Source organism: Danio rerio, chromosome 11 (assembly GCF_049306965.1).
Source record: "Danio rerio strain Tuebingen ecotype United States chromosome 11, GRCz12tu, whole genome shotgun sequence".
NCBI classification, from domain to species: Eukaryota; Metazoa; Chordata; class Actinopteri; order Cypriniformes; family Danionidae; genus Danio; species Danio rerio.
In genome coordinates, this window is record NC_133186.1 from 38,467,596 (window position 1) to 38,489,869 (window position 22,274).

At 35.1% G+C, this 22,274-nt stretch overlaps 1 protein-coding gene across 1 annotated transcript in view; it reads left to right on the forward strand.

The window, feature by feature from the left end:
* The window catches only part of tex264b (testis expressed 264, ER-phagy receptor b), a 99,109-nt gene that overhangs the window by 20,337 nt on the left and 56,498 nt on the right, over nucleotides 1-22,274 (forward strand). Inside the window, exon 2 of the mRNA XM_021472498.3 lies at nucleotides 1,121-1,342. Coding sequence (XP_021328173.1) covers nucleotides 1,121-1,342 — 222 coding nt within the window. The remainder of the gene's footprint in view (nucleotides 1-1,120; nucleotides 1,343-22,274) is intronic.

Genomic DNA, 22,274 nt, shown 5'->3' on the forward strand with positions numbered 1-22,274 from the left:
TTAAAAATCCTGTAATTTTTAAAAACATTTTGTAGTTTTGATCAGGACAGAGGTTGATTAACAGATTTATGGAAAAAAAATTAAAAAACATTAATCTGATGCATTTTTACAGCAGGTAGCAAATCTGAACCATGCACAAGGGTTTAATTTACAGCATGTGTGGACGCATTTTAGAGGGAAACCACACTCAAAAAAATACTTTTGCTGCTAGTCATTTACCGGTAACACTTTACAATAAGGTTCATTAGTTAATGCATTTACTAACATGAACTAATCATAAACAACACATGTACAGCATTTATTAATCATAATTGAACATTTACTAATGCATTATTAACATTCAAGTCCATGCTTGTTAACATTAGTTAATGCACCGTGAGTTAACATGCACTAACAATGAACTACTGTATTTTCATTACCTTACGTTAACTAACATGAACAAATACAGTAGTAGATGTATTGTTCATTGTTTGTTCATGTTAGTTAATGCATTAATTAACATTAACTAATGAACCTTATAGTAAAGTGTGACCCATTTACCTAATTAAAAATGAGCTGAAACAACAATTCTTGTGGGTTTCTATTTTGGGACAGCTGTTTTATGTTCACTCCACTTAAACTTGTTAAAACAATTACGTTAGCTTAATTTATTTGTTTTGGTAGAACATTAAGGAATAGTGTGGAACACAGCAATTTACACATGCAGCCAAAAACTATTGGAAAAAGAAAATTTCTTAAATGACAATTTTGCTACTGAAAAGTTAGTAATTAATATGAATAATTCATTTATTAGTCATTTTCTATTTCTCTTAGTCATTTTTCCTTTTTCTCTATTTGTATAATTTTGTTTTTACCCTAGTTTAGATCTTTAGATCATGTCTGATTTTCATAAGTTTATATAGTGCATTTTTTGCAAAAAAAGTGAGCAAATTAATGTTAATAAGTCTTCACATTATTTATGAATACCTTCTACATAATTTAATCAGAATTTAATATGGATTATGTATTTCCTTTTTACAGTGTTGCAGTATCTTTCGTTCTCTTTATTGATGAGACCAAGCAAAGCCAAATTCTTACAGCTAAAATGTTTTTATTAAATTTGTGTTCATGTGTGTTGTAGGTTCCAGCTCAAAAGTGCCGCTATGCTGTAGGCAGTATTTTGAGTGAAGGTGAGGACCGACTCAATGAAGAACAGCAGAAGCTTTATGAGAATCACGGCTTCCGGGTTTTCTCATTTCCAGAGGTCACACATGTCGTCACGACCTCCTTCCCTCACCGAACCCCTCTCTCTATTTTCCTGGGAGTGCAGAGGGTTTATCCACAGCTCAACTACTACATCAAGGTAACATCTTCATCTTTAATCACGTGTCATACTTGAATTAGCTCAAGGCCCAAATTGGAGAAAACATTGAGTTTGTTCAACCTTTTGACAATTAAATTAGTAGTAATATTTTTATTTTGTTAACCAGACTAAGCACTATACAATATGCAAGATAACTGGAAAACTTATTTTTAAACATCCCTAAAATTAGTTTGTTTGTGAAGAAAAACAAGTTTTTTTTTTTAAGAAGATACTGAGAATTCATCACCCTATGCTGAGTTGAGACTGCAAAAGTAGTGGCATCACAGATGTTTTCACACTACATGACTATCTGGGTTGCATTCCATCACTGCTGTGTTTACACTACAAGATGGTGACAGGGGGTTTCACACAGTGTGACTTTATAATAGGTAGAATCACAGACAACTTTGTTTCGGTCCACAAACTACATCTCACAGCCAAACCCACGTGAGAAGTGACATGGAAACAACACAAGGTCACGTAGTATATTATTTGTTATTAACTAGATAATGAGAAAGAAGCTCACCTGGCTCTTGAGAATTCAAATACCACCGGTTGTGGTATTACTCAGGTGACAGGTCAAAACGACACAGGTGCTCCTGCCAAACTACCAAAATTGTCCAAATAGACAAAAAATAGGGAATTTTGTGGTCCTTCGTAACTCCTCACCTAGTGACTTATCGAAGAATCTCTCAGATCGCGTCTTTGATAGTTCACACTGTGTGATTGTTATTCACGTAAACAAGTATCGATTTACCTGTGATTTCAGGCATTTGTTGGCGATTTCTCAAGATCTGGGCTAAAACTGTGCAGTCTGAACTTGCCAGTGGTGTGAATTTTGAAGTTTCAAATAAGAAATGAGTAACTAAAATGCAAAATTTTAAGTAAAAATCTTGTAATCCGCAAAAATGTTTTTGGTTTTTGACTTTGGAAAATGGTTAATGCAAAAAATAAGAAATGGAAATTGTGATGGTTGTGAGTGAAAATCCCAGTAGATCAGCAGTTTCTGAAATACTCAGACCAACCTATCTGGCACCAACAACCATGCCACATTCAAAGTCACTTAAATCACCTTTCTTTCCTCTTCTGATGCTCGGTTTGAACTGCAGCAGACCATCTTGACCATGTATACATGCCTAAATACATTGAGTTGCTGCCATAACCGATTAGAAATTTGTATTAACGAACAGTGGCACAGGTGTACCTAATAAAGTGGCGGGTGAGTGTATATGTACATATGCAACTATTTTAAACATTTCACCTCTCTATAATGAATTACCAGGTCATTCTGCATTCTGATAGACTTCAACCTGCGGCGAATGCTTGTGAAGTTGACACATTCTTGTTAAATTATTAATTATTGATTATTACAGTCTTCATCCTGAAGCAAATGCTTGTGGAATTGACACATTCTTGTTTGCACATTGTTAAATTATTAATTATCGTTAACTGTTCCAATCAAGCCTTGGGCCAGATCAGATGCTTTTGTCGACCGTGTGTAACACACCTGTGCTCTAAAAGTTCTTCACTCGGAGGCTGTGTTGATGCATCAATTTTGCTGTCGCCAATTCAGGTGTGTTTAATTAAAGCTGTCCCCATTGTGTGATGGATTCAGACAGCTTGCTTCTGTTTCCTTCAACATGATTGGTGTACTGGTGCGCGTAGAGGTTGTGAGAGAACAAACGCCTAGTGTGTGTCAGTGTTTTTGGCCTCTATATGGAGGGATGGAGACAGTAATTATTAAGCAGTTGACTTAATCATAGCAATTAAGGACAAACTGAGAGAAGAAGAGCAGAGGATGAGGGCAAAGCAATAAATGAGAGGTGCAGGACTGCAAATTGGGAAAGAGGGACGTGCAGAAGGACATGCTGTTGAAGGGGAAGCAGTTTTAAATTGGAGTACAGAATAAAAAATGCATAGTTTCAAGATGATCATCGCAATCAAATTATTTAATTTGATTGATTTATATATTGAAAAAAAAAATAAATAAATAAATATATATATATATATATATATATATATATATATATATATATATATATATATATATTTTTTTTTTTTTTTTTTTTTATTTTAGAGTAAGAAGTTAGAAAAACTTTCCATACTACTGAGAGGCATTTTATTTATTTAACAAATATGTAAATATCTGCAGCTAGGGTTGATCTGTAGTGGGGCTGTGCAATTAGTTGAAGGCGATTTTATTTATTTTATTTTTTTTCCATGTGCATTTTGTCAGTAAAGCCTGTTCTGTAATCAGTAGTAAACAACAAAAATCGCAGATGAAAGTGAAGATAATCCTTCTGCGATAATGACAATTGTTTGCAACATTTTATAATATTCTAAGCAATGCATATATTTTATTATCAGAAAAATTATAATAAAATTAACTCTGATAAATCATATATTGTTTTAGTTGTGTTTATCAGACCCCCTAGTTTTTAACTTTTCTTGTGTTTTTTTATTTTTTGATTAAAAAATTAAATTTGAAGACAATTTTGCGATTTAAAAAAATATATATATAAATGTAAAAAAATTATATGTATTTACAATATTAGGTAGCCTACTATGTTAGGTGTGCAATCTGAAACAATGACACAAATCATAAAAATAAAGCTTCTTTATTTTAGTCTCTTGTTAATACAAGATCTAAAACAGTAGGGAAGGTTGTATTACTCTTATTTTTATCCACAATCTTACTTTCTCAGATTTCACACCCCAGAGCATCTGACATCGTCACTTATAGGACATGCATTAGGGCTTCACCTACCGTAATACACCTAAAACACGGATTGCCGTAAAACTCTTCAGAGTAGTAGTTTCTATTGTAAAGTGCAGGGATAGAGTTCGATTAAATCATTTATCAATTGAACTCATCATATTATCAGCCATACATGTAAAGCACAAATAATGTCCTTCAATTCGGTTAAGTCTAGCGGCTATCTTCCTTGAACCAATCTCATCTCCTGTCTGTTCTGTTTGCTCCAACTTTCTTTTGCAGTCTGAAGCTCGTCAAATGCACAAAACGCAAATTCCCTCCACAAGATGTCAATATGTCATCTTTGCTATGACTACATGTAAATCACTCGCTTCATCTGCATCTCCTTAAAAACTCCTCTGCCTCCCCTCCATGTAATGTAATGATTTTGCGGCCGCAGGTGAGACGTCATTTTTCGAGAGACTCAAATACATCATGTGTGATGCGTTTGCAACGTCTGCAAGTCATGTAAAATGCTTAATTGCAAACTGAGATAAAACATTTTTGATTATATGGTTTGGAATTAGATTTTTTTATGAGATTGACATTTTTTGCAATTATTTTGCGGTTAATTAAGAATTTTGCAGGATCGCAAAGATTTTCGAATTTGTTGATTTAGCGTTGGATTCAGTGATCGTGGAATCGCGAAAACCTAGGGAGTCTGGTTTATTAGCCATGAAACCTTGTGTTATTGATCAACCAGTAAAGGTTTCCTGGTTTTCTTCTGTTTATTTGGAGTTACCGAACGAGAGCATTCGCTGGTCTTTTAGATGGAGATTTACTACCAATCATAGAACTTTGCTTTCCTGAGAAGATGTGCATGACCATCGCAGCATTTGCCAATTCATTTTGATTTCACTTTGATTTATCTTGCAGCTCTAGTCAGCGTCGCATTTGCAATGATATTTAGGAAAACAGCTCTCTTGCTTGTGTCATATTACCTATAAAAATATGTCTAGCCTGAAATTTTCTGAAATGATGTGGCACTCCATGTAATACCAAGCCTCTTTTAGCACTTTCCAGAGTTCTTCTTTAGATGTATGCTGTTTTATTCTTCTTGCTATGTCCAGGTCATCATATACTCCCTCTGTAATATTGAGGTCTCCACGGGGGACAGTCCATGAAAATGGTTTCCTCTCTAAATATAATTTTACAGCATTAGTAGTGTGCTCGTATTCATTATAATGCTGACAAATAAAACCATTTCACATTCAGGTTCTTTCCGCATGGAATGGCATGATGGATTAAAACCTGCCTGTACTTCTCAGCATTCACAATTCCATCAATTCAGGCATTATCACCAACACCACTGGCAGAAATGGAGCCTCAAACTAGGACCGAGCATTCAATTTCACTGCAGGCTGCAAGCATTCATTCTTTCAACTCTGTTTTTCACGTTGTAAACAACTGGACCAAAAAATATCTAACTCTAACCTGCTACTACAAACTATTCCCAAAATGAGCTTAGTTTTGAGATTGTCAAACAACAATTCTTTGATTTCACTTAAAGGCACAATATGTCATTTTTAGGTTCTGTTAAAATGCACAATATATTAAAGCATTATTGGTGTTTCCATGTGTGCTATTAAAAAATAAATAAATAAAAACTTTTAGAGAATTAGAGGATGCGTGATGTTGTTATTATCATGTGACACAGGACAATTCACTAGTTAAATTGCAACATTCTTCAGAACGATTGGGATAAAATACATAATTCAGCAAAATACAGTGGGAAAATAAGTATAAAACATCACCATTTTTCTCAGAAAACATATTTCTTAAGGAGCTGTTGACTTGAAATTTCAATATAGTGTAATAATATATAATTATAATATATAATAGTATAAATATGTATAGATAATAAAACTAATTAGTTTACTAATGACGTTTTGCATAATAAAAAAATGACACAGGAAGAAGTATTGAACACATGAAGAAAGAGAGATGTAGAAATGCAGTGAAAGCCCAGACAGCAACTGAAATCTCTCAGTAGTTCTTCAGCAACCCTCTGCCCCTCCTCATTGTAAATTAAAATAAGCTGGTTCAGTTCAACATTTACATTACCAGGATGATGAGGATGAAACCAGAGTGGACATTTCAGCAAGACAATGATCCAGACCACAGCCATGGAAACTCTCAAATGCTTTCAGAAAGCAAATCAAGCTGTGGAAAAGAAAGAAAATCAAGCTGCGGATTGGCCCAGCCAATCACCCGATCTGAATCCAATAGAGAATACAAAATGAAGATCAAATTTAATAGACTCATAGAACCATAGATATAATGCTGTTCTAATGTTTTTTGGATATTTTTATGAAAATATCTGACATATTATGACTTTAAAGGTACTAGTATGGACAATGCAAGTTTTAAGTCATTAAATAAACTTCTATTTAAGTCATGTAATAATTCTATTGTTAAATTAAAAAAATAATACTGAAAATAAATGTGTGTAGTGCAGGCCTATGCAAAAGCCAATGGCGTATTGCTAGTGTGTAGTCAAGGTGTTTATAGTGGCAGTTTTGATGACCATCACATCTCATTTTCCATCATTTTTGGCATCATTTATTCGTGTGTGTGTGCGTGTGTGCGTGTGTGTGTGTGTGTGTGTGTGTATGAGCCTCCTCAACTCTCTCCACCATCTGCCCTGATGCAGTCTCAGTGTAAACGCAGCCAACAGACTCCTTCATCCCCGAGATCTGTCTGCTCAGCTGCTAGATAACGTATCGCCTCCTGTTTGAGCCTTTTCCCTTCCCTTTTTCATGCATGTTTGCTTTCCGTCCCTATATAGAAATCTTGATACCATCATCTTGCAGTTCTAGGCTTAAGAAAGTGTTAGGAACATCTGTGTGGACCGATTGGTGCTAAATGTTGGCATCTTTTATCTCAACTCTCCACTAGGGATCATTACATTGGATCATTCCATCTGTTTGTACATAGGGGTGCCAGTGAGTGTTTCAGTAAATAAGCTGCATCTTCAAGAGCTTTAAATCCTCTTGCACAAATTTCAAGTGACGTCTGAAGTCTTCTATGTGTTTTTGTGTTGAGTGAAGCACTTGATTTGTAGTGGCATTAAAAAAAGGTGTTAGATGTTGAAGAAAAACTCTAGTTCTAGTTGTCTGAATACTCTCTTATCAATTATTAACACATGTGCTTCCTCTTCACAGTGTTGTGTTTCTTGAATGAAAACAGCAGAAAGTTATCTGTGAAACTACAGAGGATTTGGTTTGTGATGTCTCGGTAATGAGCATGTGAGGTAGATGCTTTTAGAAAGGTGGGCTACAGATGATTTTTATCTTTTATGTATTAAGAGCACAAATTGTGAGTTTGGGAATATATTTGGCCACATCACACAATTTGTTTTCACTTTCATATTAGTGATGTGCAAAATATACAATACTATTGAAATGTTTGGGTTTGTAGAATTAATACTTTTTTGTATGTCTTTTATGCTCACCAATTTTATATTTATTTGATCAAAAATAAATTAAAACACTCAAGCTCCAATGATCTCCTGTTCTTGACTTCAGTGAATTGTTAATTGAAGACTCGCTCTTATCGACTCATTTGAATCAATGTATTGTTAAAGGGACAGTTCACAGTCAGTGCAATAGACTAGTGGTTAGCGCGCTTACACATGGTGCACTTCAGGGCGTCCAGAGTTTGAATCCCGGCACGTGAACATTTCACATCCATACCCCCTCTCTCTCTCCTACTTCGCTTCCTGTCTGAAACACTATCCTATCCGCTTAATAAAGGTAAAAAGCCTAAAAATAAAAATCTTTAAAAGGGATAGTTCCCCCCCCCAAAATATCCCTGTCATTGCTTACTCCATTTCTTTCTTCCGTTGAACACAAATTGCTCAAAATATTTTGAAGAGTCTTTGTAGCTACTAGAGTCTATACTAGGGGTTCTCAAACTCTGTCTTGGAGGTCCTGCCAGATTCTAGCTCCAACTTGCCTCAACACATCTGCAAGGATACTTCTAAAAAGCCAAGTAAGGGCTTGACTAGCTAGCCTAGGTGTGTCTGATTGGAGTTGGAGCTAAAATCTGCAGGACACTGGACCTCCAGGACCGAGATTGAGAACCCTTGGTCTAGACTGTTTTTTTCCTACTATGCAAGTCAATGTCAACATTCTCCAATTTAAAGGGAAAAATAACCTCATAAAGGACTGAACACTATTTCAGGTAAATGGTAAGTTATTTAAACTTTTGAGTGATTTTTGGGTAACTGTAGACTTGCTCCAACTGAATCATTTGAATCAATGAATTGCTATTTGGAGACCGGCTCTGACCAAATCTTTTGTATAACTGAATTATTAACTGATGACTTGCTTTTATCAGATCATTTTAATTACCGAATCATCAACTGGACACTTGCTCTTTATAGATTATTTGAATCAGTGAATCGTTAACTGGTGAAATGCCCTTTTCAGATCATTTGAATCTGTGAATCCCAAACCTTTGACCGGCTCTTTACAGATCATTTAAATCAGTAAATTGTTAGCTAGAGACTGTACTATTACAGATCATTTGATTCAGTGAATTGTTAACTGGAAACAGGAGCTGCGTCTCAAATGACACACAATACACTATGCACTCATGCAATATGTACTTATGTACATACACACTCAACAGCATAATATATATATATATATGTAGTGTCGTCCCAAATGGAACACTAATGTTTTTTTACCTAGAGAAAATTCAACCTGTTTCCCTGGGGACATTTGACGGCTGCCAAATCAGTGAAATAAATGACCAAACTATCAAATAATACCTGTCATGAGTATAACCACATTCACCATAGCGTGACAGACACTAGAGGCCATGGTCTATGGCCTCTTTGTTAGATAAAACGACATTAGTGTAGTGTTAGAGCAACTGATATTGGTGCCGTGACCAGGATGAGAAGTGAGGTTTAGGAGGGTGAGTTTAACAGAGTCCAGCTAGTGAAGTGTTGTGCAGTTAAACCTCACTCCTCTGACCTCTAAAGGTGCTCTATTGACAGATGCTAAAGACCATGGTCTTTAGCCTCCTTGTTAGAGCAACCGACTCCCATGCGGAAGGTTGCCAGTTCGATCCCAGCTCGCAGCGGGTTGGGTGCAGTAGGACCGGGTAGGTTTACATTGGTACATTTATATGCCTGCTACTTAAGAAAAGTATATATATACTGCTTTAAAACACAACAAATTTTCACAGATGAACTCAATTAAAATGTTTTTCATGAAAAATTCAAATTGGCATCCTCATAAGATCTCATTTTTATACGTTTTCCCAATCATTTTTAATATTTGTAATTTAAAACCGCACCACACAGTGGATTCCCTACAAAATTCTTGCACAATTCTACTTCATCTCTCAAAAGTAATGAAAGTCTTTGCTTCATTATCCTTCCGTGTAGCATTTATAATTAGGTTCCCAACAGCCGCTGAAGAAAAAGAAAAAAATCTTTTTGATCACCTCAACCTTATAGAGCCATATCAAACCTGATATTCAGCGCCTATGTTTACATTACATAACACAGTTCCTACAGTATATCAACATATATTGCATATGCATCAACATCACGAGAGACCCACTGATACCCGCCCCTAATCAACACCTAAGAGCCTGCCAAACACTGCGCTTCTTTCTAGCGCCTACATTCGTTCTGCTCTCTTGATGCCTCACAGCCGCTCGCTTTCAAAGTCACTCTTAAATATATCTTTTAGAAGCAAATTTCCATTTTAAACAGCCCTCTCTTTTTACTCCGCCAACAAAAGGCAAATATTGCTGCTCATGAATAATCCATGGCAGAAGGCCGTCTGTCCGTAGCTTGTGTGGGCTGCAGATGATTGAACTTTGCGTACAGTCGGAATGAGTAATTTGAAGGCAGTTGGCGATGTGAGACGGAAGGTTGGCCCTCTCTTGTTCGTAGGCAGATTGAACAGAGAGAGACGCGTCTAATTCTGACTAGGACAGCAGAAGGGAATCCCTATGGCAACCAGACCTGTTCCTGGAGGGGGGTCGTTCGAGTCGAAACCATCTTTGTGTTGATAATATGCAATAAAGAGACATTAGTGTATCATTTACAGTGCACACTGAAATTCCGCAGCTTTGATTTGAACAGAATTGTGCATGTTTTCTTTGGTCACGGTACATGGAAATGTATACTCAAATGAAACCTCTTGAATCCAATCAAGTGAAAACTTTTTAAATAATGACAATGTAAAAAATATCCATTAATTATCAGGTTCTTGGTAATTTAATGGTTCTTATGGTATTTTTTGTTTGTTTACAAGTTGTGAATTATATTATGGGATCTTGCTCTCTGCTCTGTCAACTTTTCATATTGAAAATTCAACACTGCAGATGAACAAAAGTGACTTTTATTGGCATTTAAGTATTTTGAGACAAGATATAGTGTAATAAACAATATCGATATAATTAAGTCAAGTAAAATAACCAAACGTAATGGCAGTTTTTTGTGCTGTAATTAACAACACATACATAGACAATAGGCCCTATCATACACCCGGTGCAATAAGATGGAAGACATGTTTGACGCGATTTTGTTGCTGTTTTCAGACCAACGCAACTCTAATTTTCCCATTTTGCACCACTTTGTTAAAATTGCAAATCCATTTGCGGCACTTTGTGGACTAATAGGTTTGTCGGTGTCCTGACATTTTATCCTACCCATCAGATTATGCTACCAACACTGTATTTGTGCTACCTACTTTTTGAATGGGAGGTAGGACAATCTGACAAGGTTGGACAAATCGACAGAACACCGGTCTAAAAAATAGGTGTAGTAAGGCCCATTGTTGGCACATTGGTATTTTGAGGAACGTGCCATCGACCAACTGAAAGCTTGGCTGCGTTCGAAACTGCCTACTACTTAGTAGGTACTGCATTTGAATTTAAACTTACTACTCGGCTGTTTGAAAAGTACGTTTTATACAGTATGAATGTGAAAAGTATGAATGGAATTCGCATGTACTACATCCGCCATTTTGTCATGGTCCCATACATGAATTCTCTAGCAGCGCATTATGGGATAGTGCAGCGCGCATGGAATTTTTGACATTTGTTTTCAGACATTTAGCAAATATCAAATGCATAACCAGATTTTAGTCAGGCTAATAATTTCTACTGTACGGATTAAAAAAAAAATCATGGTTAAAAAGTTTAATTTCCCTAATAAATTTATGTATTTACAACACAATTTTTAATAAAAATATATATATAAATTTATATTTAAAAAATTAAGTTCAGGAAAATTGTATTTATCAGTCATTATTAAATAATTTTGAATTTGGTAACAGTTTGCAATAAAAGACACATACAGTAATCAACATTTGAAGTGGATCAAAACCTTGCATCAACTATTTAACAAATCTCATCTTTGTCTTATTACAATTAAAAAAAAAGTTTTTGATCGACTTCAACTATTAACTATTGTATTTAATGTTAGTTGTTGTATTTACGGACATAAACGAACAATGTACAATGCTCCTACAGCATTTTTATTTACAGTTCAACATTTACTAATGTATTATTAAAATCCAATGCTGTGTTCGTCAGCATTATTAATGCAGCATGTTAGCATGAACTAACAATAAACAAGTGTATTTTTATTAAATAATATTAACAAAGATTAATAAAGATTTAATAAAAATGTTTTGTTCAATACTTGTTAATTTTCGTAAATAAATGAACTATGTGTCCCATAGTGTAAAGTGTTACTTTACCATTAATTTAAAAAATAATTTATTCCATTATTGCTGGTTAGTACTAAAAATGCTGCTTTGTTTTTTTTAAACTTTTGCTGTTTTTTGCTTTTATATGATAGGAAAGTATACAGGATGGGAAGTTGGAAAAGGGGGCGAGACAGGATTATGAGCGGTGTCAATTCAAGCTCATATTGCGATTTGATCCCATATTACAAACTGTTTCTCAAACACTGACCCAAGTTTAAAGTTATTTGTGAATCATCACATCCATCAGATGTCCTGAAAACACAAAGGAACACCTTCAACATCAACAGCGGCCCCTATAACATCCATGTCACGCAGAACCTCAGCGGTCCTCATCAAAAGCAGGAAGAGCAAGAGACGGCAGAAAGTGTCTAGAGATCATGATTGAATGAATGGGATCAATATTTGGTCAGTCTTAGCCTTCCACTTTCTCTTATGCGAGTACAAAAAAGACTTGCTGTTCTCCTGCTGGTCTCTATTGATCCAGGAGGTGCTAAGATAACAATACATGCTCATTACGTCTTGATCAATCCTAACCTCAGTCTAGCAATTTGATTTCTTCTCCAGACACAACAGTAGCGCATCGACCGAGATCAAATCTAAAATCTTTGCTATTAAAGTCCTGCTGAAAGCAAGTTTTTTGGGGGGTGTTAGTAAAAGTGTGTTAGTCTTAAGGTTATATTAAAAAGCTAGCATGGTCTAGAACAATATTTGCATTGAGAAGATGAAAACTTGTAGGTTGTTATTTCTGCCAATATGGATTAATGATTTATGACATGCACTTTAGATTCTCATCAGATCTTCTGAACAATTCAATTATCCATACTATTTAAAGCCTCCCACAAGACACAGCTGAAATTGGTCACTTATTCACGTACAACTGAGGATACATTTTGATGGTTCATGAAAACGTATTTAAACCATAGCTAACTCTGGCTCTGAAACAGCTAGAATGAAAAACAAATTAATACCCCTAATTGTTAAGACACATTGAGGTCTGTGCAAAAAAACTGAACATCGTTTACAACTTTATTACCATGAATCCACAGCCTCAGTCCTGACAAACTAGAGTCTCATTAAGGCCAATTTTGAAGATTGTTTTGTATTCCTGGACACCGCTGAGCTTGTAAAAATTGATGTTTTGTTTTCTGGGATAGTTTTAGTCACGAGCATTGAAATTCATAATCATTTTAACACAGGGTTGTTTATGTTTAAAGTGCTCTGAGTGAGAATAAATCGCTGAACTATGTTGTTTTGTTTTGTCTTAGTGTTGGAGAAGCCATAATGAGGACATGCTGCCTATTAAATTGGCTTGTTCCAGTTATGCTCTTATTAAATTGGCAATCTTTAAAGCAGCAACTTCATATTCTAGATTAAACCCTTCTAATTAAAATCAATGAGAGTCAAAGTCAAGAATACCCACTTGAAAAATTAAGCAGAAGAAATAAAAAAGTGTGGTTTAGTGATGCCGCTTTTTTTTTTGTTTCTCAGGAACTATCTATCTATCCGTCTATCCATCCATCTGTCCATCTGTGTCTATCCATCCATCCATCCATCCTTCTATCTGTCCATCCGTCTATCCATCCATTCATTATATATTCTGTATATATAAGAAATAAATCTGTAAAATTACAGAAAATGTACTGGCAGTTTATTACAATGTTTGTACCATAATTTACTAGGGATGCTCCAATCAGGATTTTTGCAGCCGATACAGAGTACCGATTCCTTGTCATGATGATCGACCGACACCAAGTACCGATTCTGATGCTTCAAGCTTTTAATGCATTAAGCACATTTTCAGTCTAAGTATGATTCTTTAGCTTAACTCAAAATGCTTAACCATAGCGTAAACATGTCATGGTCAGAAGCAACTTTACAGAACAAAATAGATTAAGATGAAGTTTGAAGCGCTTATTTGATGCATAAGGAGTTAAAATGCACATCTATAAATCCATAACTTCTTATATAAAAATTACTGCTCAGTACAATATGTATATTACAATAAGTTATATTATTAAATATTAATTTTAATTCCCCCCCTAATTTTCCAGCCAGGATTTAATTAACTTAAATATTGTTGAAATAACAGAACATTCAGTTCTGATATGTAAAAATATTTCAGTTTTACGTGCCTTCTGCTTGTAAACAAACAACTGTGATCGGATCATGTGATCGACCAGATTAGCAGGTATTGATCAGAGTCATGAAATCTAATTATCGGCCGATACTGATCTCCAGCCGATCGATCAGAGCATCCCTATAATTTACAACATTAACCCAGACTATATATCACTTTAAACTATTAAAAATGTCAATAAGTCACTTTTTCAAACTTTTCAAGGTTAGAAGTTGTTGAAAGAAAGATCAAGCTCCCATAATGCTATTCAAAAGCATAAATAAATGGGGGAAATAAAAACACAAATCACAAAATTTAGAAAACTTGTTTACAAACCTTTTTACATTGTAGAGAGCCATTTGTGAAGAGATTCCAGAGAATCAAATGGATAAATTATTATTGCATGTTCCACTAAATCAGTGGTCCCCAACCCCCAGGCCATGGACTGGTACGTGCATCAACTGATAGCGCAAAATAAATCTTTTATTATTTCATTTATTATCTGAGTCTGAACAAGCTGTTATTTTCAAAAATTACTGTATTCTCTCGGCTACACATTGGTCACGAGCGCCAAAATGTAACCAAAAAGCAGCAAAATGAGTAAGAACCAGACGTCTTTGAAAAGTTTCTTTGCTAAGGGGAAAATGCCATTGAAAGACCCACAAATTGCCAAGGAATAGATCCGCAACCTATATGTCAATAAATCAGGTGAATTCAGCATGCCTGTGCAGGAAGATCAACTGATGGAGGTCACAAATGATGGTGGCCGTTCAAATATCGCGTCTTCTCCACATGCAAGTTCATTATTTTCAATAGAGGCACGTGGCTTGTTTGCGCATATTGAGAGTTGAAAACAGAATGCTGCGAGCGCATTGCCAGTCACGTGACAAGAACTGACCAATCAGCTTCATATTTTGTATGGAATATTAATTTATTTTGGTAGACTAATTACCTAAGACAAAAAAAAACATAACAGCCAAACACTGCCTCTCCATGAATAAAACTTGTATCAGAGTTGCAGTAATGTTTTGTCAGCTTGTCATACTTTGAGAAAATGGTTGATGGTCATCTAGCAATATACCCACAGGCCCACCCCCCAATTTGTCAAGCGATGACCGGTCCATGGTGATAAAAAAGTTTTAGGACCACTGCACTAAAATCACTGGATTTTAAAATGGCAAAGAAATGCCAAACAGTACATTACTGACCCAGTTCCAGAGTGGGAAATGTTCTGCTGTTGGACAAGCCAAACATTTTTGGCCCCCTAAAAAATAATAAAATGTGGTGCAAATTTGACACCTCAGAAAACAGCACTAAGTGTGAAATATGGTGGCTTTAGCATCATGCTGTGGGGTGGCTTTTCATTATCTGGAACTGGGTATCTTGTTAAAGCAAATGGTGAAATATCCAGGAAAATTTTGCAAGAGATTCTCGGTAAGCTGACACTTTTGGGGAAAGTTCATTATTTATACCGGATGAATGGTGACTGTCAGTTAGAGCCGTGCTCCCAACCCAATTTGAGAATCTGTGGCACTACTTGAGAAACCCAGTGCGTAGGTGACATTCAACGATCTAAAACAACTTTTGCAACATAATACAAAAACAAAAACACCAGAAATGTGTTAAATGGTAATTTGCACTTTTAAAAAAGTGGCTTTTGCACTGACGCCATAGAAGAAGCATTTTGAGTTCCCCAAAGAGGTGAACAGTTTAAGTTTTACTTTTAATAAGGTTTACTTTCTGTTGACTTATAATAATTTCTGTTTTTAGCTAGTGTGTATTATTTGATGTTATACTTGAAGTTAATACAATATAAACAAAGGATCAGAACAAACGACAAATCATTAAAAGTGATTCTGAGTCTAATCTTTTACTTAAAAAAAAATAAAGAAAAAATCTATATTTTTTAACAGGGTGCATTTTTAGATTTAAACTTAAGCTGGATGTTTTTATTTACTTAAAGCTGTGTTGCACACTTTATGAAAGGTCATTTTCAAAAACTTTTAATAGGGGCTCTTTAAAACAACCTAGGATTTTTAGAGTCTACATTTAAAAGTATAAAAATTATTGGTAGGCATAGATTCATTTTTTAATCTAGATTAATCTCACTGTAATCTTGAAATTACCCTAGATTAATTTAGATTAAAATGGCTCATTTAAATTTTGCCGAAGGCATTCAGAATATGTGTGCTACCCAAATAATGACAAAGTCTTCGAGAACGGGTTTCTAAGCCAGGTGGCGCATTAGACCAGGGGCTCATCTCCGGTATCCAAAATGCATCACAAACTGCTTGAAAAAACTGTTCTACTATGATAATGGGTGATAAAATTAAATTATGTTCAATAAGATGTAATTGTGTTTACTAATTGTTTATTCATTTAAACATGAATTTTGAGCTGTAGGCCTACATAAGCCCGAAACAGCGATTTTTAATCACCTTTATCCGACTAAAGTCATAACACAAAAGATTGTCAAAGGGGCACGGATGAAATGTTCATGAGTTAAAGTGAAACTGCCGAACTGCTGTTAAAGTCACCCAAAATAACAGAACACTCTTACATAATAGCACTTCATGTACAGTAAACACCTTAATTATATTATTGTCTATTAAGGCAAATAACTATATTACAGATGTCCATGTAAATGTAGCCCGTAGTGTCTTCGAAGTAAGTGAAAGATCCAGAAGGGCATCCTGCTGATTAGATTCAGAAAGGCACTTTTTTTGTCAGATGGCTCACCGGTTAGGTATACATCCACGCTAAGGTAAAATCATCATTGTTAGCGTAGAATAGACCCAGTTCCCAACCCAACTTTGAGAATAGATTAACGGCGATAGATGTTTTACTCACCCAATAAGAGTCTCGCGTTAACGCAGCACATTAACGCCGATAATGGCCTACCACAATGTAAAAACAACTCCATCATTATATGTACAAATAAGTAAAAAAAAAAAAAAAAAGCATCTAAGCTTCAATTGATTTACATTTTGGTAATTTTGTGTAATACACTTCAATATATTAATCAAAATAAACCCAAATATAAAAAGACTTCAGAATCGATTATAAATTGACATGCATGTACAGTACTAATTAAGTGCTTCAATGTTTAGCTAATTTAATCTTTAAATAGATTCATTATGATTTCAACTGTGATACATCTGTATTCAATTGTAATTAGTTGTTCTTTTGTAAGTTTCATAACAAGCTATGCATTTGAAAAAAAAAATTCTAATACATGAAAATTCATGCATATATTTCCTTTTATTACTTCCATATCTCCTCTTTGTAAAACTATGCTTTATTTTTATTTGCCAGCTTACATAAATACAGCAACATTAGTATGAAAGAAGACCAACCTCAATACATGATGTGTTGAATATAATGTTGCTATGCTTGTTATGAACTGAAACTTCAATCTACTCAAAATTCGTGATCATGTGGGCAACCGTCTGCCTTGTCATCTGGAATATGTATTGCGGTGTCTGATAGTCAGCGTATCAGGAATGTCAAATACTTTCACTCTGATCCGAATTTTGATGTTTTTCACATTTTACCACGCATTTTCTGTGTCCGCATCTCTCTCCATCTTACAGCATTAAGCCCAGAGTCCACAATCAAACAAGCAAAGTGGGCTTGAACTTCTTGGACCAGGAGAAAACGCTCCTCCAAATGCCACACTGACATTTTAGCTCAAAAGCTCCTCTAAAGATTATTGGAGAAGGATGACAACGTGAACCAAAGCTTCCCGCTGTTTGCTCGTGAAAAAGCTCCATGTTTGATAATCTCCCATTGTCACGCTGCAGGAGAGATGCATCATATTTTTTCCTCTATTCTCCAATAGAAAAAGATCTACAAGGAAAAGTTTAATTAAGCTTAAATTCGCATCCAGTGCAGGTTATTGGCATCTAGTTTAGATTGAATCGACAAGCGGGTGTCACGCTGTGTGTTTTCAGAATCTCAGTTGCCTGGTTTCTTAATTAGCTGTTTGGTATTTCAGGTGAAGGGGTGTCATATTAGCAGAATGCCTGATGAATTTTATACAAGCTACTTGTAGCCTGTTCTTTTCAAACTTTTCTCCCTAAATGAAATGCTTTTTTTTCAGACTTGCTTTAGATCAATACTCAGAGCAAAAAAAAACTTAACTTTTATAACTTTTATTGTCCATGTGAAGTAAAAATCTACAACGTCAATGCACATTGTTATTGTTTAGGTCACAGGTGTCAAATCCAGTTCCTAGAGGTCCACAGCTCTCCACAGTTTAGTTCCAACCCTGACTCATTACACTTACCTGTGGGTTTCAAACAGGCCTGAAGGAGTGTGATCAGGTGTGTTTAATAAGGGTTAAAACTAAGCTGTGCAGAAAAAAAAATTGTTTTGGTAAACTTTAAAATGCACCTATGATGTAAATCATCTTTTTGTAAGCTGTTTAGACAAAACTGTGTGTAGGTATAGTGTGTCCACTGTTATATCAGACTGATATAAAGACAATAAGTCTAATTTTTTATATTTCCTGACCTTTAAATTAGGATTCAAATCCCTCCCGTTTTGAGGCCCATCGCAATGGCATGTAGAAGTCCGTTTTCTCCGCCCACCGAATTGATTGACAGACGTGTACTAATATGTTTTCATAGTGACGCATATAATCATATCCACAAGACAGGACGTGCGCAAGGCAACTGGGAATAAAAGATTTGTTTAGCTCTCTGTAATCATCTGCACCTCAAGAATGAGTTTAACGAATTAAAAACATTTTTAAAACAGCGCATGTTTGTAAAAAATCACTACGTAATTCATCAACACAGACCTTACAAACATACAGTGTCAGTACAAACAAAAAAGACGACACTTCAATCCTGGTTTGTGGACCTAAATCAGGTTTATTTTGTACATTAACATAACGGACATCCATACAACAGTGGATATTAACATGGTTCCTTTCACATTTGCAGTGCAAAAACAGTGCAAAGCTAAACATGTGTGTGCGCGAACTTTAGCATTGTGTGTGACTCACCATTGCAGAAAGGCTTGAATCAACTCCACAACAAATACATCAAATAACCATGGGGAAAGTACTGTAGTGAGGGAGATCTGCTTCAATGTTGTCTGTCACTGTGCTGTTTATATAAAGGCTACATAAAGGCTATACGCATCAGAGCAATACAAACAGATCTCTGACACGCACGTGGGAACGGTGGGGAGAACTAGCTCATTTGCATTAAAGGCACAGGCAACACAAACAGCTACAATATCCTAAAAGCTCACATTTACCAGATTTAAAAAGGTATGATAAATAATCTGATGGGTATTTTGAAATGAAATTTTACAGACACATCCTGGAGATACAAAAGACTTATCTTAAATCTTGAAAAAGGGGTAAAATAGATGCTCTTTAATCAAAGTCTGACTATTTGCTTTACCTTTTGGAGGGATGTCAGTTTGCTGCTTCGGCTACATTGTTCTTAACACGCCCTCTTACTGTTAGCTATCTACTCTATATTCTGTTTCAGTTCGAGCACATCAGAAAAAGAAAACGGAGTTGGCACACTGCCACTTTAGCTCTCCAAGGACATTTTAATAAGACAACATTTCGATCTACATGAGAACCCCAGATAAGTAAAACACGAAAATACACACATTGGAAAAAATAACATAATCTTTATCTACTCTATTTTTTCGACTTGAGTATTTTTTGTGTTTACATATTTATTAGATAATTGGGGTGGTCATTGTTTGCAGCCGTGATGTCTAAAGTTTGACTATACCTGGGGTTCTCTTGAACCCCAAGTGACCTGATGAAGATCTTGTAGGTCGAAGCGTCTTATTAAGTTGTCTTTTGAAAGCTAAAGTGGCAGTGTGCCGATTCTGTTTACTATTTCTATTTTGTTTGGCTTTATCAAGCACCTGTCGTTAAGATTTTGCGCACATTGTCTTTTGTTTAGTTAAAGCACATCAGCATACTGAAATAATTTATTCATTCATCCAGCCCATCTCTGGGAAACATCCTCACACACATTCACACACACACTCATACACTACAGACTATTTAGCCTACCCAATTCACCTGTACCATATGTCTTTGGACTGTGGGGAAAACCGGAGCACCCGGAGGAAGCCCACGCGAAGGCAGGGAGAACATGCAAACTCCACACAGAAATGCCAACTGAGCCGAGGTTCAAACCAGCGACCCAGCGACCTTCTTGCTGTGAGGCAACAGCACTACCTACTGCGCCACTGCCTCGTCCATACTGAAATCAATGTTTATGAATTGCTGATTAAATGTTTTTTTTAATAATGTTGGTGGTGTATTTGCATGGACAGTGTGTTACCTGCCACAAGGTATCCTGGTTCATTTATCACCACAAGTCTTTTGACAGCCCCTTTTTGAATATATAGTACTTCAGTAATTTGCATCCCTCTCAGGGGTTTAACCTAGTGCATTATGGATGCTGAAGTTTTCCTACATTACTGGCAAATGTGAATCCTGCAATCTCTTTTTCTCGCCAATTAAAAAAAAAAACTACTTAAAAGCCCATTCTGCCAGTGGTGAATCAGCCCTTTAAGTGCTGTTTGATCGTCTTATTGAAGATTGTGCACTTAACGCATGGCTAATAATAAACATGAACAAAATTGGTCAGCAGCATAATTGAAAGCCTTAAAGCCATTGTACTTTATCTTAACTGAAGTCTACCACTATATTAGACACAATGCCACAATCTGTTAATTTTACACTTTACAGATTTAATAACCATTAACCAATCAGTCAGTCATGAAACGGCTTTGAAAGGTTTTTAGTCTGCATATATCTTCAGCGATGACTGTTTTTAGGACCAATTTGTCTGGTGCTCTCTTTCTCTCTCTCCGTCTGATGGTCTAGCTGATATAAAAATAAATTACAAAACTTGTTTTCTTTATTCCAAAGGCATCAATGTCAATTTTCAATATATGTTTCAATATATATTTAAATTTTATTCCAATTTTCCTATATTTAAAAAGATTAAAAGTATTTTAGCATAATACTAATATGTGACCCTCAGCCACAAAACTTCTTATGTTCCACAGGTGTTTTTGGCAATAGCAAAATGGCAAAAATCATTAGAATATTAAGTAAAGATCTTATTTTGGTTTAGTAATGTGCATTGCTAAAAAAATTAAAGGTAATTTTCTCAGAATTGTGGACTTTTTTTTTTTTTAGCTCTCAAATTCCAGATTTTCAAAAAGTTGTATCTCATTCAAATATTGTCCTATATCCTAACAATATAGAATTAAAGTCAAAATTATTCGCCCTCTTGTAAATTTCATTTTAAAATATTTAATATAACGATGTTTAACAGTGCAAGGAGTTTTTCACAGTATTTCCTATAATATTTTTTTCTTCTGAAGAAAGTCTTATTTGTTTTATTTTGGCTAGAATAAAAGCAGTTTTTAATTTTTTAAAAACCATTTAAGGTCAATATTCAGGCATTTGATCAGCTGAGGACAAAAAAGAAGGAAGACAATTTGTGTGTGTCTGTGTGTTTTTAAAAAATAAATACCAGAAAACAATACTTCTAAAAATATAAAAAATTATATTCTTTATATAAATATTGGCCACACAATTAAATTTTTTGTTTAATCAGTTTTTATTGTTTTGCAGTTTAATAGTCACCCAAGTAATAATTTAAAAATAAAACAGTACTTTGTACCTCAATGTCAGGGCAGATCCACACAACGCCACTAGATGGCGCAACTCTGTTTAGTGCTCATCTATCCACAGAATAAAAATTTTCTATAATTTAGTGACTTGTTACTCCACGTGATGAATAAACTACTAGTCAGTCAACAATTCAAACTGTTTTAAGCCATTAAATCATTTAAAGGTCCTAAAATATTAGGTTCAGCTGAATTGAGTACAATATACTTAACATTCCACCATGAAAAAACGTCATGCATCGCTAAAAAGAGTTTATCACTTTCACTTTCAGGTATTAAATTTGACGTGCCCGGCTGTAGCACTAAATAAATGACATAAGAAGAGACAATTTGCAGAGGATAATAACAAATCTGCGTCCTGGCTTTATTTATAATGTGTGCAACTGTGAGAGTGGAAAAGGTTAAGGTTTTAAAACCGGCTAAATTTTTTGTTATAACGTTCCTACAGTATATGTAAGATTTTTTTTGTACTTTTTAGGATAACAGTATCTCCAGCAGAAAAAATATCCAAAGATGCCATTTGAAATTGTAAAGAAATCTGTGTTTTTGAAACTAAGACCGCAAACCTCAATGATTTATTTGAATTATTTAGCCTGACATGTTTACTGCTCCAAAATATTTTAAATGTTT